General features: G+C 48.1%; 1 protein-coding gene across 1 annotated transcript in view; it reads left to right on the top strand.

The window, feature by feature from the left end:
• Nucleotides 1–210: 210 nt before the first annotated feature.
• Nucleotides 211–17,202, top strand: part of PCCA (propionyl-CoA carboxylase subunit alpha) — a 376,803-nt gene continuing 359,811 nt past the window's right edge. Inside the window, exon 1 of the mRNA XM_004577373.2 lies at nucleotides 211–386. Coding sequence (XP_004577430.2) covers nucleotides 279–386 — 108 coding nt within the window. The 5' untranslated portion in view covers nucleotides 211–278. The remainder of the gene's footprint in view (nucleotides 387–17,202) is intronic.

Raw genomic sequence — 17,202 nt, 5'->3', positions numbered from 1 at the left:
AAGTCGAGGACGGCCCGCCTCCATGGTGGCCAGCGGCCGAGGTCGGCTCGGGCCGGCCGCTAGGGCCGCTCGGGCCGCTCGGGCCGCTCGCCCGCGGTTCCCGCTCGCCCCGGCTCGGCCTCGCGGCCCGGCCGCCGCACCGGCCCTCTTCCCTCCCCGCGCGCCAGGGGCGGCGCCTGGACACCCGCGCTCCTGATTGGCCGGCGCCCAGGCGCTCCCCTTCTCCGCCCCTCCGGCGGGGTGAGAGGTCAGCGGAGCGCCGGGTTGCAGGGTCTGCCATGGCGGGGCTGTGGGTCGGGGCGGTGGCGCTGGTCACGGCCGGGCGGCGAGGGAAGCGGCCGCCGCCGCAGCTGGTGCGAAGCGCCGCAGCGCTGTGGACCCTGAAGGTGAGCCTCGGCGGGGCGCCGGCGGCCTGGGCGCACGGCTGGGCAGCGCCGCCTCGGTCTCGGTCCCGCTGCCCGGGTTGCACCGCCCGGTGCGCCTGGTTAGGATGCTGCCGGCCGGATGCGGCCCTCGGAGGGCTGCCGGGGGTGCGGGGCATCCTTGGTGGCCGCCCGCGGGGCGCATTGGGGCGGCAGTCCCTCTGCGCTGCTGCCCGCGGCCTGAAGGCAGGCTAGGCGGCGCCAGCTTTTGGGTATCGCAGAAGTTTCCGTGTCCAGCTGCGCCGGAGGGGGAGGTGGGAGTCGGGCCTCAGCCGCTGCGTTTTGAGCTGATGTCGACTTGGCAGCCAGGGTTGCCGGCTGAAGTTGCGGGACACCAGGCCGAACCGTGTGTGCCCTGTGTTTGTCTTTCCTGTGTTAACACTGATTTTAAACACGTGTGCCTCGGTGGCAGCTTGCCCTACCAGGTGTTCAGGGTTTGTGTGTGCACCTGTTTCTGCTTTACTAGTTTCTGGGCCTAGACGACCTAACCCATTTCGTTGAAAAGGTCTAAGTTACCTGAACAAATTCTTTAAAATGAAAGCCTCGTGAAATCTTAGCAGCTGGTGTAGCACACTTGTTCAGTTCCTTAAGATAAAGCAGACTTTACAATGTGCAGCAACACTTTCATGGAATCTCCTGAACTTCACAATGGGAAGACCCTGGACGGTTGATGTGTTGCACCCTTGGGAAGTAGGGAGCTGAGGCCTGGCTGGGCACAGGGAGAGCTGGAGTTGGTCTTGGGGCGGAAGGCACCTGGCAGCCGGGTGTGCTCTGTCAGCCTCAGAAGGCTGTTCTTGTCTGTGTTGCCGTGAGAGTTTCGATCTGTAACGTTTGTTTGTTATGAACTTGCATGTTCTGGTTTACTCCCAATGCCTTCCATAGCCAGGCCGGGACTTGCATGTAGGCCTCCCACCTGGGACGTGGCTCACTCTCTGCCTTACCCTGCTGCCTCTGGGCTGGCAGTGGACTGGCCAGCGCTGTCGCTGGCACTGCAATGCGGGATGTGTTTTAGAGGCAGTGGCCTTCCCGGCTGTTGCTACAGCACCCAGTCCAGTCTGTTGTCTTTAAATATTGGCTGTGTTGCTTGGAAGACTTCTAAGTGTCAGGAGGCAGCATGGTGTGCTGCCAGTGGGTGGACTTTAACCGCATACTCAGGAGCCTCTGTATGCTGGGCAGGTCACTTTGTTGAGCTTCTTTTTTTTTTTTTTTTTTTTAGGTTTGTTTATTTGAAAGGCAGATTTGCAGAGAGAAGGAGGCAGAGGTCTTCCTTCTGCTGGTTCAGTCCGTAGATGGCTGCAATGGCTGGAGCTAAGCCAATCCAAAGCCAGGAGCCAGGAGCTTCTGCTGGGTCTCCCACATGGGTGCAGGGGCCTAAGGATTTGAGCCGTCATGCACTGCTTTCCCGGGACACATCCTGGGGCCTATATAGGGTTCTCATACCACAGGCAGAGGCTCAGCTGGCTGTGCCACTCTGTCGGCCCACGCTTGAGTTCTTTTTCAGCTGTTGACCTTCCCAGCTATGTCAGTAGCTCCTGTGTTCCCGCTCTAGGGGATGACCGTGGTTTCTGCTCTCACAAGTTTTAATCCTTGAGGGAGAGGCAGGTTAAGTGCAGGGGAAAAGTCATGATTTTGTAACATCATCAGGTGGATTTGCTCTCTTCAGCAAGAATTTGAAATCCCTTTCAGAGTTGCTGCTCCGTGGCCTTTTGTTTGCAATATCTTATTCAGTCTTTACAACAGCCTCTGTGAGCCTCTGATAACGGGAGGGAAACTGGAGCACAGTGTGCTGTGTGACTTGCTCAGAGCTGAAGCTTGCAAGGGGCAGGCCCGGGGTGCACGCCCTCCCAGTCAGGCCATACTGCACCAGCCAAGGGAGCACTTGCCTTTGCAAATGAGATTTGAGATGTGCTTGGAGGAGGGGATGACCTTTTCTTAGGCCAAGAGAGAATAACACGCACAAAGGTCCTGTGGCCAGCGGGAATGGCAGGTTAGGAAATCTGAGAGAAGCCTGCTGAGGCTCTGGTGCCGAGAGGGAGACTGAGTTGGTGTTTATCTTAGAGCAGTGGGAAGCTATTGATGCCGCCTTGAGAGGGATGGCACTGACCTTGTAGTTTGGGGAGGCTGTGAGGCAAGTTGTTAGTATACTTCCTGTTCGACACCAAGTGGGCAATATCTAAGCTTTGATTTTTTTTTCTTACCTGTTTTCTTCCTTTTAAGGTAGGAGCAGTGACTGTACTTTGTCTGCCTCTCTGTTCTTTGGACAGTGTTGACACAACAGGTAGTGGATGGGTGACAATAGAGTAGAGTTTGTGCCAGCAAAGAATTCTTCCTTGCTTGCAGCGTCGCTCAAGTTCAGTGTTGCTCTGGTGGAACTTGAGCAGCTGCTTCACGTCTCTCCATGCTTCCCTCCTATGAACTTGAAATGTGCCCCTCAGCCTCTGTTTGAAGCAGGAGCTTTTGAAGATGTTAACCCCTCCCTCCCTTCCTCCACCTCCGCACACAGTGTGATTGGTTGGAAAGCAGAGAGCTGACAACTCCAGGCTAGAGAATCCTAGACTTTGTTTTAGTCCGTTAGCTGACTTTATGTATTATTAGGGTATTTGTAGAGTTCACCCTTTAATCTTACTGGTTTTGTGTTTCAGCTTTTTTTTTTTTTAAAGATTTATTTTTATTGCAAAGTCAGATAGAGAGGAAGATTGGCCCACTACTTCACTCCCCAAATGCCTACAACGGGTGGAGCTGCACCAGTTTGAAGCCAGGAGCCAGGGCCCCAAGACTTTGGGCCGTCCCTTGACTGCTTTCCCAGGCCACAAGCAGAGAGACAGAAAGGAAGATCTCCCATCCGATGATGATTCACTCCCCAAGTGACCACAATGGCTGGTGCTCACTGATCCGAAGCCAGGAGCCAGGAACTTCTTCCAGGTCTCCCATGCGGGTTCAGGGTCCCAAGGCTTTGGGACTGCTTTCCCAGGCCACAAACAGGGAGCTGGATGGGAAGCAGGGCTGTCGGGATTAGAACCGGCGCCCATATGGGATCCCGGCGTGTTCAAGGCAAGGACCTTAATCACTACGGTATCGCGCCAGGCCGTAAATATCTGGTTTCTTTTCTTGAAAAGATTTGTTTATTTTTATTCAAAAGGCAGATTTACTGAGAAGAGAGAGAGAGGTCTTACATCTGCTGGTTTACTGCCCAAATGGCTGCAAAGAGTGGAGCTGAGCTGACCCAAAGCCAGGATCCAGGAGCTTTCTCTGGGTCTCCTTTGTGGTTACAGTGGCTGAAGGACTTGAGCCTCCCTCCATTGCTTTCCCAGGCCACAAGCAGCGAGCTGGATGAGAACTGGAGCAGCCGGGACTTGAGCTGACACCCATATGGGATGCCTGTGTTATAGGCAGAAAGTGGCACTGCTCCGCAACACCACTGCCTAAATACCTACTCAGTTTTTAAATTTTGCACACATTCACTGGTTCCAGCATATTGGTTTTATGGTAATTGTTATACTTTACTGGACCTTTGTATTCCTTATTTGGGTTCATATCTTTTTTTTTTTTTTTTAATTTATGTAACAACTGGCTCAGATATCCCAGTTTGCCGAAGAGGAAACAAAATTCAAGGCAGTTAAGTAATTCAAGAACACAATTGGCCAAGGTAGAATTTTAACCTGGGGTAATATAATTCCAAAGTCTTACTTTTTCAGTTCCAAAGTTCTGTTGCTTGTATTAATGGTATCCTTGTGCCGCACATTTGTAACAGTGGAAGGCTTGAGCTGTAGGTTGCTGGAGACCTAGGATTTGGTTTCTCGTCAGTGAACACGTAGAAGAGTGTTTAAACTGGTTCAGCGCTGCAGAATGGCCTGCGGATAGATGCCTACTCCCTGTTGGTACATCCTAGCAAGCATCTGGGGAGTAATGCTTCAGACACTGTTAGGTAGATCAGTTTCTGGTGTAGTCACATGGTTCTCGGGGCAGGCGTTTGGCACACTGGTTAAGCCCTCCTGCCTTATCAGAAGGTCCGGGTTTCCAGCAGTGCCTCTGTGCTGGGCCCAGGGCCCAACTTCCTGCTGCTGCGTGCTCTGGGAGGCAGCAGGTGCTGGCCACTGTGCCTGAGTCTCTACTCCCCGTGGGCAAGACCCAACAGAGGTAGAAACTTCTAAATGGGACAGGAGGAAGGGAAGATGATAAATTTAAGATTTATTTATCTATCTGAAAGGCACAGTTACAAAGAGAGAAGACACACATACACATACATACACACACACAGCTGAGAGAGAATGAATTTGTTTTGTGTCTCCTGGTTCCCTCCCTAGCTGGCCACAATGACCAGCCCTGGTCCAGGCCAATGCCGGGAGCCAAGGGCTTCATCCAGGCCTCACATGTGTGTGCAGAGGCCCAAAGACTGGAGGGCCATCTTCTGCCTTTCCAAAAACACTAGCAGGGAACTGGATTAAAAAATGAAGCCACCAGGACTCATGGTACCCATGTGGGATGCTGGCTCTGCAGGCAATGTCTTGATTGGCTAAGCCACAATGCCAGTCACAATGGTGACCTTTTTTTTTTCTCCCTAAAGAAAGAATTATGTATGTATTTTCATATGGAGTCCTGAAGGATGTAGTGAGTGTGTTAATATTTAATCGAGTAAACACTCCATCTTATAAAGGCCTTCAGTTGGTGTTGGGAAAAAAAGAGATAATAGGTTGTAGAGGAGTGGTCCACAGAGCCACAATAGTGCTGAATTGCCAAGAAGGAGGAGCTTTTAAGTCGTGTCTGATCACTCAAGTAGACATCCAGCTCACTTCACTCTGAGTGTTGGTGGAGTGGTTTCTACGCCCCAGGCACCTGGTGCATACTGAGGAGGCCAGAAGAAATGAAAAAAAGGAAAAAAAAAATCTCCCTTATTGGGTCTCAGGTGCATGGAGGTCAAAGAATCAAAATAAAGAGTGATAAAAGATTGATAAACCATTATTCTTTAATGAGAATGATTTTCCCAGGAAAGTGTCTTTTGGCAGAGCATTGTTTGGGTGAGAAGGTAGGCTTCAATAGTCGAAACAAAAGTATGTTGTTTTGAGAGATCAGCTGTTGCATGATTTTAAAACTTTAATTTGTTTTAAATTGCTAATGACATTTTCAGAGAAAAAAAACACATTGTGATGGTATCAATAAGTTCAAAATAAAATGAATTTTTAAAATGTTGAAAGATACAGACTTGTACTTACATTCAGGAAAATGGATACAGCATTCAGGTGGCATACTCTTTGGTGTTCTTCATTCAGGAAGTTGTTTTTTCCTTAAGATATACTTATTTAAAAGGTGGAGTGATAATAATAGAGGGAGAGACCGAGATCTGCCATTTGCTGGTCCACTCTGCAAATGGCCATAACAGCTGGAGCTGGGCCAGGCTGATGCCGGGAGCCAGGAGCTCTATCCGCATACCCAGGCCTTCGTGTGCTGCCCTCCCAGTGCATGAGCAGGGAGTTGAAGGGATACCTGCATGAGAAACCTCACCGAGCCCGGGCAGCTTTGAAGTCAGTTGTCACAGGACCACCTGCCTGGTGAAGGCTCCCGGAGAGAATCTGGGCCTGCCACTGAGGGTCTGAGGCTTGGCCTCGGGGTGCGGCACTACAGTTTCTTCTGTCCTCACAGGTCATCTTGTTTTGTGTTTCATACAAGGTGCATTAATTGTTGCACTTAGGGCTGTGACAGGATCCACGATGGCCTCATCTCGAGATATCCCTAAGTTTCTCGAATCTGCAAAGGCGCCTCTGCACAGGTCCCGGGACACAGACACATCCTCCTGGGGGCCACCAGTTACACCTGCTACGCCACAGACAGACATTAATACTGGAGCTAAGCTAAGTGAGCACCTCTGCCTTCATTGTGGTTGCATTTGAATAGAGGATACTATTCACATGAGTAAGGAAGTCAGGGACTGGCACAGTTAGCTTAAGCCTCTGCTGCTGTGCCAGCATTCTACATAGGTGTTGGTGGGTGTCCCTGCTGCTTCACTGTGACCCAGCTTTCTGCTTCTAGCCTGGGAAGGCAGCAGGAGGTGGCTCAAGTCCTTGGGCTCCTGCACGCATGTGGGACACCTGGAAGAAGCTCCTGACTTTGGATCAGTTCAGCTCTGGCTTTTACAGCCATTTAGGGAGTGAACCAGAAGATGGAAGACTTCTGTTTCTCCTCTCTGCGATTCTGCCTTTCAAATAAAAGTTCAAATAATGGTGAGTGTTCCATTAGGAGGAAACAGAAGAGAATCTCTAATTAAATGTTAATGGTTTGGGAGAAGCATTAAATGAGAATACGTATGACAGATTAATCTGTAGTCACATACCTTTATTATACCACACCATCAAACTTAGTAGTATAAAGAAGGACACGAAAACTAGTTTGATCTTCGTAGCAGGCATGAAAAAGAGGGGAGCAGTAGACCATTGGGCTCTCCCAGGCTAATGTAAGGAACGTTAGTTTGTCAGGATAGTCAGGATAGACAGACTGTGGCCTTGCACTGAAGTGGGAGAGAATACACTATAGGAGTATCAGGATAGCCTGTGATCAAACATGATTTCCTTGTTCAGCTACGTAGGAGTTTCCACCTGAGCTGTAGGCAGCTGTCTAGGTTGATTGTACCTAGACAAGTGTTAAACTGCTGGGAGAAAAGCAACTGATAGCTGGTGGACATTCTGAGTCTGGTTAATGCCAGATTTGTGTTAACAATAGCAGTGTGCCAACATAGTTACTATTAAAAAAAAAAAGACTTGGGCATTCCAGTAAACAAGGTCTGGACCACTGGCCTCAAAACTCCATCTGTTTGGGCCCGGCAGCGTGGCCTAGTGGCTAAAGTCCTCGCCTTGAACGCCCCAGGATCCCATATGGGCGCCGGTTCTAATCCCGGCAGCTCCACTTCCCATCCAGCTCCCTGCTTGTGGCCTGGGAAAGCAGTTGAGGACGGCCCAAAGCTTTGGGACACTGCACCCACGTGGGAGACCCGGAAGAGATTCCTGGTTCCTGGCATCGGATCGGCGCGCACCGGCTGTTGCAGCTCACTTGGGGAGTGAATCATCGGACGGAAGATCTTCCTCTCTGTCTCTCCTCCTCTCCATGTATATCTGACTTTGGAATAAAATAAACAAATCTTTAAAAAAAAAAAACTCCATCTGTGAGGGAAATGACAGGATCTGTAGTCTGACTGTGGGGTGAATATGTCAGGACTGGGTTGCCTCAGTTTTTGAGGCCTATGCAGTGGACTGCATGCCAAGATGAGCCTTGGGGGACATGACACCCAGTTCACTGAAGCCAGCAGAGGACATGTAATAACATGGAGTGCAGAACAAACTGTACAGCTTTTCCAGGAAAGCTTTGGCAGGAAGTATTGACTCTAAGGTTAACTGTCATCCAATGGACCTTAGTAGGATTTCCTCATTCTTGGGGCAACAAAGTCAACAGCATTTCAGAACTAGGAAAACCACTTTAGCAGTGCCCTCAGAATATGCTCCACACTGGAGACCTTGGAGATACTGGATGCCTGTCCCCCCCATCCTGGGGCAGTAATGTGGTTGGGCTGCTGGGAGCGTCCTTCTCCCCATTTTCCCCAGATATGTGATCAAAAGGAGATTGAAAACAGTTGTTTTACTGACTTTCCATTCCTCCACCCTCCCCACCCTACACAGTGATCCACATGAGTATGCATCCTTAACTGTGCAAACATCACCAAATCTTATACAAATTATAAATGTGTTAAAAAAACAAACAAATACATAGGAATTTCCTCTCTGGGTGGCCGCTGTGAACCCTGGTGCTTTGTGAAGGTTGAAGGTGTGTACAGCCTGGAGGTGAAGTGCTCAGGTTCCGTAGAAGCAGAGCCTGGGAGTGTAGGGAGTGGCCAAGAAGAGTCAAGGAAGTGGGGCAGGCCTGGGGAGAGGAGGAAGGGAAGGGAAGACAGCTGGGGAGCCCGCTGAAGCCTTCCTGGTGCTGCTGTAAATCTGGAGCTCAGGGTGGCGCTCAGCGGTGGCAGCAGCCCCAGCAGCTCTGGCTGGGAGCATGTCCACATGAAATGCTATGTGCCAACTCTACCCTGGCCCTGCTCCATCAGAAGGGGGGGAGTGTGGAGTCCAGCACCTTGTTTTAACAAGCACTGCAGGTAGAGCCTGTGCAGGGCCAAGCCTGGGAACTGCTGATTATCCCTGGGAAACTGAAACATTGTAGATGGTGAACTGCAACTGTAATTACATGTAATCTTGCAGTCTCATGTTCCTAAGGTAAGGGGATGTGAAATTGCTCATATAGTTTATTTAACCCAGTATGTTAAAAATATCATTTCAATGTGTAAATGCAGATGTTTGCTGGTTTTTGCCTCTTGCCTATGTGTGTTACCAAGCCTTCACTGGTGTGCAGCTTGATCTTCAGCACATCTGAAGTTGATTGAGTCCCATCTCGAGGACACCTCGGTGTCCTCAGGTGGCCTTGGACAGATTGGTCCCAACGTGAGGAGATGGCTTTTGTACCCTGGCTTTGGTTTGATGACAGAGCATGTGTGAGCTGGGCTGGTGTGTGATGGTCAGCAGTGTTCCATTCTAACTAGCCCAGCTCAGGTCTGCCATGTGGACTGGTGTGTCAGTCTGACCCATAATGGTCCTTTGGCCTCCCTCCTCCAAAATGCTGTCCCAGCCCCCTCACTTACCTCAAGTACAGTTGCCTCGCTGTTGGGAGTCCCTCAGATGTCTCTCCTCACCTGCAATACACTCACACAGCGGAACTCCCTTCCCCATACCTCCTTGCTCCTTTCACTAATCAGTCCACAGTCGTGTGCCCAGGAGTGCATGGGTTCTCCAGCCCAACCTTTGGAAGCCCAGTAGGATGCTGTTCTGGTCTGGAGCTCTGCCCACCCACCAGAGTCCCAAACTGCTGGCACATGTGAGTTCCCAGGTTCCCACATGTCCACTGGTGCTATGCCCCTAATCCCCCGCCCTGCCAGCCTGCATCCTCAGGCCCCCAGGAGCTATTGCTTGCTGCCCCTGGCTGGCTCAGTGTGGGGAAAAAATACTTGATTCTGAAGGTCCAACATTGTATTTTACTACTGTTAAAACAAAAAGACACACAGCTTGTACACATGTAAATTTGTAATAATGTAGCCAATGTGTTAAGCATTGCAGATGCCCTAATAGCCCAGTGGCTAGACACAGAACCCCTGCAGGTGGATTGAAGCGTGGCAGCAGAGCCACCACTGAGGACGTGTCTTGTCTGAGCCCGTTCCCCAGTTGGTTGGGCCTGGCATCAAGTTGGCATCACACGTTCTGCTCATGTTTACTCATGGCAGAGCTTCCTGCAAGCCCCAGACTGCCGAGGGCAGGTCAGAAAGAAAAACAAATCCTGCAACTTTAGTAAAGGTACAAAAGGAAATCAAGTAAACGTTTATGGGGCACCAGTTTGAGTCCTGATCAACCCACTTCCCTTCCAGCTCCCTGCTAATGGTCTGGGAAAGCAGCAGCAGATGGCCCACCCACATAGGGGACCTGGATGAAGCTCCTGGCTCAGCCTGACTGTTGTGGCCATTTAAGGAATGAATCAGCAGATGGAAGATCTTTCTCTATCTCCCTCTCTCTAACTCTACCTCTTAAATGAATAAATATATATTATATTTATTTTTTTTGTTAGAAAGTCAGATTTACAGAGAGGAGGAGAAACAGATCTTCCATCTGCTGATTCACTCCCCAGTGGCTGCAATGAGCTGAACTGAGTTCACCCAAAGGAGCCTCTTTCGGGTCTCCCATAGGGGTGCAGGGTCCCAAGGCCTTGGGCCATCCCCGACTGCTTTCCCAGGCCACAGGCAGGGTGCTGGAAGGGAAGTGGAGCAGCTGGGATTAGAACTGTCACCCATATGGGATTCCGGGCCCACACAAGGTGAGGACTTTAGCGAATAGGCTGCTGTGCCAGGCTCAAATAAATATATATTTTAAAAGATCTTTTATCCATGGTTTCACTCCCCAGACGTTGCAGTGGTCAAAACTGAGCTGATCTGATGCCTGGAGCCGGGAACTTCTTCCAAGTCTCCCATGTGGATGCAGAGTCCCAAGGATGTGGGCGAACCTCCACTGCTTTCGCAGGCCATAAACAGGGAGCTGAATGGGAAGTGGAGCAGCCGGGACATGAAGTGGTGCCCAGATGGGATGCTGGCACTTGCAGGTAGAGGATTAGCCAGTTGAGCCCAGCATTGCCGCAGCGACTAGTTTTTAGAATGATTTATTTAAGAGGCCGAGAGAGAGAGAATGCACATACTCCCATCGCTGGTCACTTCTCCAGTTCTTGCAGTGGCCTGGGCTGGGAGTTAGGAAGTCCACCCCCATGTGCTCTGTGTGAGCTCAGCTGCTGCCCCTCAGAGTCAGCATAGCCCCAGAGTGAGCAGTTCAGCACTGGAGGCCAATTACAGGCTCATTCCCCTGAGTACTTTGTGAGATGTTGGGGCGCTGGAATTATCTTCTGGTGGGCCATTGTTCACTAGCCTGTCTAATGAGGTAAGTCAGCATGCTCTGAGGTATTTGTTATAAAAGGTATCCTAAAAGGGCCAGCCTTGGCATTGTGGGTGAAGCTGCCGCCTGCAGTGCAGTGGCTATCCCCTGTGGATATAGGTTTGAGTCCTGGCTGTTCCCTTTCTCATCAGCTCCCTATAAATTGCCTGGGAAAGGAGTGAAAGATGGCTCAAGTGCTTGGGCCCCTGCGTGCATGTGGGTGACCTGTGTGAAACTCCTGTCTCCTGGCTTTGATCTGGTCTATTTGGGAGTGAGCCAGCAGGTAGATTTCTATTTCTCTCTGCCACCGTCTTTTTAGTCCGTCTGCTCAGTTTGAAGGAATTGCCTATCCTTCAGTAAATGTCAGAGGTTACCATGCCTGTACACCACATCTCAGGAATACTGGTTTCACTTAGTAAGGAATCTTAGAGCACAACCAGCTGAGCTTTCACTTCCTAGCGGAGAGTTAAACAGTTAAACTGGTTTGTTCCTGTCTTGGAGCTAGCTAGGCTGTGTTCATGAGTGCTTGTGGTCCTGGGTTCTTTCCCACGGCCAGCTGCATTCCGGGGTGTCCTCGGCTGCACGAAGGCGTCACTGTTCGCATAATCCAGAGTTAATTGGAACGCGGAAGGTGCCTGTGCATGTTCCAGTTTGTCTCTTGAAGACTTGCATTTGGTTTGTGCTGCCGCTTCGCCCAGAGTTTGTTCTCTGCATTGGCTGAGGCGAAGTGCATGCTTGCTGGGAGAAGGGATATAAACTTTATCCTGTTAGTTTGCTAGATTATGACTGTTCTGCTGAAGGCAGTGAAAGACTGGAGTTCTTGATGCATACACGGGAGTAAGGAGATTCTTGATAAACTCATTGATTTTCTAACCCAAGTAATCTCTTTTTAAATTTTAATTTAGGGATTTATTTATTTGGGGGCCTGGCGTGGTAGCCTAGTGGCTAAAGTGTTAGATTCGATGTAAGAAAAGATCCTGTGGGGCCCGGCAGCGTGGCCTAGTGGCTAAAGTCCTCGCCTTGAACGCGCCAGGATCCCATATGGACGCCGGTTCTAATCCCGGCAGCTCCACTTCCCATCCAGCTCCCTGCTTGTGGCCTGGGAAGGCAGTCGAGGACGGCCCAATGCTTTGGGACCCTGCACCCGCGTGGGAGACCTGGAGGAGGTTCCTGGCTCCTGGCTCTGGATCGGCGCAGCACCGGCCATTGTGACTCACTTGGGGAGTGAATCATAAGATGGAAGATCTTCCTCTCTATCTCTCCTCTCTGTATATCTGACTTTGTAATAAAAATAAAATAAATCTTAAAAAAAAAAGATCCTGTGACAGCTGTCTTGCTTGGTTATTTCATGTAACCTACTGACCTGCACTCTGTCTGTGTTGATGCAAGTGATGAGGTTCATTCTTTTTTTTTTTTAAACATTTTTTTTTTCTATTCACATGGGATCCCGGGGCGTTCAAGGCGCGGACTTCAGCCACTAGGCCACGCCGCCGGGCCCGAGGTTCATCCTTTTTTTTATGGCCGATCAGTATGCTGCAGATACGTATCCCTTTTTCTTTTTTTTTATCTAGTCAGTGGTGGATGGATACTAAGGTTTTTTTCCGTGAATTATATTGCAGTGGGCATGGGCAAGCAACTGTCGCTTCGCACATGGATTTCCTGTGGATTTCCTTTCTCTTGGTGTATGTATTCAGGAGTGGAACTGATGGCTCAGCTGAGCATTCTTTTTTTTTTTCTTGTAAGATTTATTTATTTTTATTAGAAAGGTGATTTACAGAGAGAAGGTGAGACAGAGAGGGAGATTGTCCATGTGTGGGCTCATTCCCCAAATGGCCACAACAGTCAGAGCTGAGCTGACCCGAAGCCAGGAGCCTCTTTCAGGTCTCCCACAAGCCTGTGCAGGGCTCAAGGCCTTGGGCCATCTACTGCTTTCCCAGGCCCCGAGCAGGGAGCTGGATGAGAAGTGGAGCAGCCGGGACATGAACCATATGGGGTGCTGGTGCTTGAAGATGGGGGACAACCTGTTGGGCCGTGGTGCTGGCCCCCATGTCATCTACCTAGTTTTAGTGTTTTGAGGACTCTCCATCCCCTTTTCCACAAGGCCCATACCGATTTATATTCTTACTAACACTGCAGGGTGCAGAGGCCTAGGCATGTGGGCCGTTTCCCTCTGCTCTCCCAGATGCTGTGGCCAGGACACCCACTTCTGGGTCCAAAATGGACCAGCTAGAACTTGAAGTGGTATTGTTATGGGATGTCAGAATCATAGGTGGTGATTTAATCTATGCCACAATGTTGGTCTCTAAAACTTTAAAAAATTATGTAGTTACTTTAAAATATTTCATCACTTTATGACTATTAAATATGGTCTGCAACTGGCTAAATCACCCTAGATAAATAGATTATTTCACAATGTTAAGGAATACTACTTTATTTTAATTGATTCTTTTAAACCTTTTCGATGTCTTTGATAAGATCTCTAAATTCTTTGGAATTAGTATTTCTAGGTGCGCCCTTGGGAAAAATTAAAGGATAGGTTTCATCTGGTAGAGATGATAAATCATTAAGCTATCTGACTTATATTAATGTTACTATCAAGATATAAAGTCATGCCAAACTTTAAGTTATACTAGTATAAAATTGTTGCGGGGTGCGAGTCAGATCACACCAGACATGTCTAAGGTTTATTAAGGAGTCTTTATTAACCAAGCTTGGTGACAATAGAGCACAATAGCAAATCACAAGTCCATACAGCAATCCAACCAATCATAATCCAACCAAACATAATCCCAAAAGGAACAAATGGTCATTATCCTTAAGTCCATCCATTAAATTGAAGACTTACATCCCAGCTTCCCCAACAATATAAGTTATCCTAAGAGACATGCAATGAATAACCCTGACACACTTCCAAAGCTGCAGACATTCACCTTTCCCTGGCTTCTCTTTCCACATTCCACTACTGCTAGGCCTCACCTCTCCTGGAACTCCTGACAGCACACAAACAGAAACAACATTACTATATCCGTTGTCCAATCTAAGCAGTACTCAGGGACCATGCTCAGGGGATTACCTGTCCTGGGTCAGCCAAGAGTCGAGGTGCCAGAGTAATGGAAGCACCTGGCCAGAAAGAGAGCTCCTGCTTTAAGGGCCTTTTAAAGGGGCTTGTGAGGGGAGTGGTCACACAACAATGCAGTACCGTCCCCTCTCAGTTGATAGGTGAGTCACAGGTGGGCAGAAGCGAATATCTAAGTGTTTTGGGCTAAGGAGTTGATTAGTGCTGGTTGGGATGGGCAGGAACAGGAACTGGGCTTGTGGCTAAAAACACCTAGACTAATTGGACTTCCAATATCCTGGCTCATTTAGATTTCTTCTGTTGATTCACTTCCCACGTGGCCACAATGGCCAGAGCTGAGCTGATCCTGAGCCAGGAGCCGGGAGCTTCTTCCAGGTCTGCCACGTGGGTACAGGGTCCCAAGGCTTTGGGCCGTCCTCAACTGCTTTCCCAGGCCACAGGCAGGGAGCTGGATGGGAAGTGGAGCAGCTGGGACATGAACTGATGGTCTTATGGATGCTGACACCATGAAGTGTAGGATTAGCTTGCTGTGCCACACGCAGCCCTTAACTATGACTGTTTAAAGTCTTTTCGTCTCAACAGTTTCGTATTCTTTTTTTTTTTTTAAAGATTTATTCATTTTATTACAGCCAGATATACACAGAGGAGGAGAGACAGAGAGGAAGATCTTCCGTCCGATAATTCACTCCCCAAGTGAGCCGCAATGGGCCGATGCGCGCCGATCCAAAGCTGGGAACCTGGAACTTCTTCCGGGTCTCCCACGCAGGTGCAGTGTCCCAATGCATTGGGCCGTCCTCCACTGTTTTCCCAGGCCACAAGCAGGGAGCTGGATGGGAAGTGGAGCTGCCGGGATTAGAACCGGCGCCCATATGGGATCCTGGGGCGTTCAAGGCGAGGACTTTAGCCGCTAGGCCACGCCGCTGGGCCCAAGAGTTTTGTATTCTTTGAGGAAAATTGCAGTGTTATGGAAAAGGCCTAATAAATGTTCTTAAGTACAGGCTTTCTGAGAATTTTGAGATCAACATAAAAAAAGTTTCGGAACTCTGAGAAAAATCCAAAATTGTTCATGGGAATTAATAAAAAAATTAATTATGTAAGACTGGATAAATTATTAAAAAGCTGTGAATTTCCATGTCTTGTGTAAAACATTGTTCTGTAGTTAAATGTTTCCTGTTTTAGATTTCAAATGACTTATATTTCTATGACTTTTTTTTTTTTTTAATTATTTATTGTTTAACTTCAGTAATTACATTGTATTATGTGACACAATTACATAGATACTTGGGTTCTCCCCACCCCTCCCCAAACCCTCCCACCATGGTGGATTCCTCCACCTTGTTGCATAACCACAGCTCAAGTTCAGTTGAGATTCCCCCATTGCAAGCGTATACCAAACATAGAGTCCAGCATCTTATTGTCCCGTCAAGTTCAACGGCTTCTTAGGTATACCCTCTCTGGTCTGATGACAGAGCCAGCAGAGTATCATCCCAGTCAATTGAAAGCTCCAACATACCATCAGCAAAAATTTACATCATTATGGAATTAATTGACATAGTAATGAGTAACCAATATGTTAAAAGTAAATGCGGGTTCCCAGCCACCTTCTGTGACCACCTCACCTATACTTCAATTTTAGTTTATACACAACATATAACATTCAAAACATAACATGTTATACATAACATCATATCATCTTAAATTAAGGCAAACATGTGGTATTTAACCTTTTGGGATTGGCTCATTTCCCTTAGCATTATGGTTTCCAGTTTGGCCGATTTGGCCACAAAGAACTGCATTTTGTTTTTTTTAATAGCTGAGTAGTATTCCATGGAGTAGATGAACCATAGCTTTCTTATCCAATCCTCTGTTGATGGGCATTTTGGTTGTTTCCATGTTTTTGCAATTACTGATTGTGCTGCTATGAACATAGGAGTGCATGTTGGTTTCTCATAGAACAATTGTTCTGGATATATTCCTAGGAGTGCTATTGCTGGATCATACGGTATGTTGAATTTGAGTTGTTTGAATATTCTCCATACTGATTTCCATAGAGGCTGTACCAGCCTGCAGCCCCACCAGCAGTGGAGTAGGGTTCCCTTTTCCCCGCAACCTCGCCAACAAGTGTTGTTGGTGCTTTTATTCATGTGGGCCAGTCTTACTGGCGTTAGGTGGTACCTCATTGATGTTTTAATTTGGATTTCCCTTATTGCCAGGGAACTTGAGCATTTTTTCATATGTTTATTTGCCATTTGGGTTTGTTCCTTTGTGAAGTGTCTGCCCATTTCCCGTGCCCATTTCTTGAGTGGGTTGCTTGTTTTGACATTTTGGTTGTTTTGTAGCTCTTTGTATATTCTGGATATTAGCCCTCTATCACCTATGTCGTGTGCGAAGATCTTCTCCCATTCTGTGGGTTGCCTTTTTACTTTGTTGATTGTTTCTCTAGCTGTACAGAAGCTTCTTAGTTTGATGAGGTCCCAATTGTTTATTTTGGTCTTGATTTCTACTGCATCTGGAGTCTTTTTTAGGAAGTGAGGGCCTACCCCTAAGTGTTCCAGTGTGTTTCCAACATTTTCTTCCAAAAGTTTGAAGGTTTCTGGATGTAGGTTTAGTTCTGTCATCCATTTAGATCTGATCTTAGTATATGGTGAGAGATGTGGATCTATCTTTTTGTTTCTGCAGGCTATCAACCAGTTGTCCCAACAGCATTTATTGAACAGACCTTCCCATTTGCCTGGGTTGTCGTTTGTCTTTTTGTCAAAGATTATTTGGCTGTATCTGTGTGGGTTTCCTTCTGGCATTTCTATTCTGCTCCATTGGTCTTCCTCTCTATCTTTGTGCCAGTACCACGCTGTTTTGATAACCACTGCCCTATAGTATGTCCAGAGGTCCGGAACTGTGATTCCCCCTGCTAACTTCCTGTTCTTCAGGATAGTTCTAGCTATCCGTGGTTTTTTGTGTTTCCAGATGAACCTTTGGATCATTGTTTCCAGTTCCATGAAGAATGTTTTGGGCAATTTGATTGGGATTGCGTTGAATGTATATATTGCTTTTGGCAGTATAGACATTTTAATGATATTGATTTTACCTATCCAGGAGCATGGGATGTTACTCCATCTTTTGAGGTCTTGTTCAATTTCTTTTTTAAGCAGTTTGTAGTTTTCTTCAAATAAGTCTTCTACATTTTTGGTTAGATTTATTCCCAGATATT

This window comes from Ochotona princeps, chromosome 12 (assembly GCF_030435755.1).
Source record: "Ochotona princeps isolate mOchPri1 chromosome 12, mOchPri1.hap1, whole genome shotgun sequence".
NCBI lineage: Eukaryota > Metazoa > Chordata > Mammalia > Lagomorpha > Ochotonidae > Ochotona > Ochotona princeps.
This window is presented reverse-complemented; position numbering and strand designations above follow the sequence as displayed.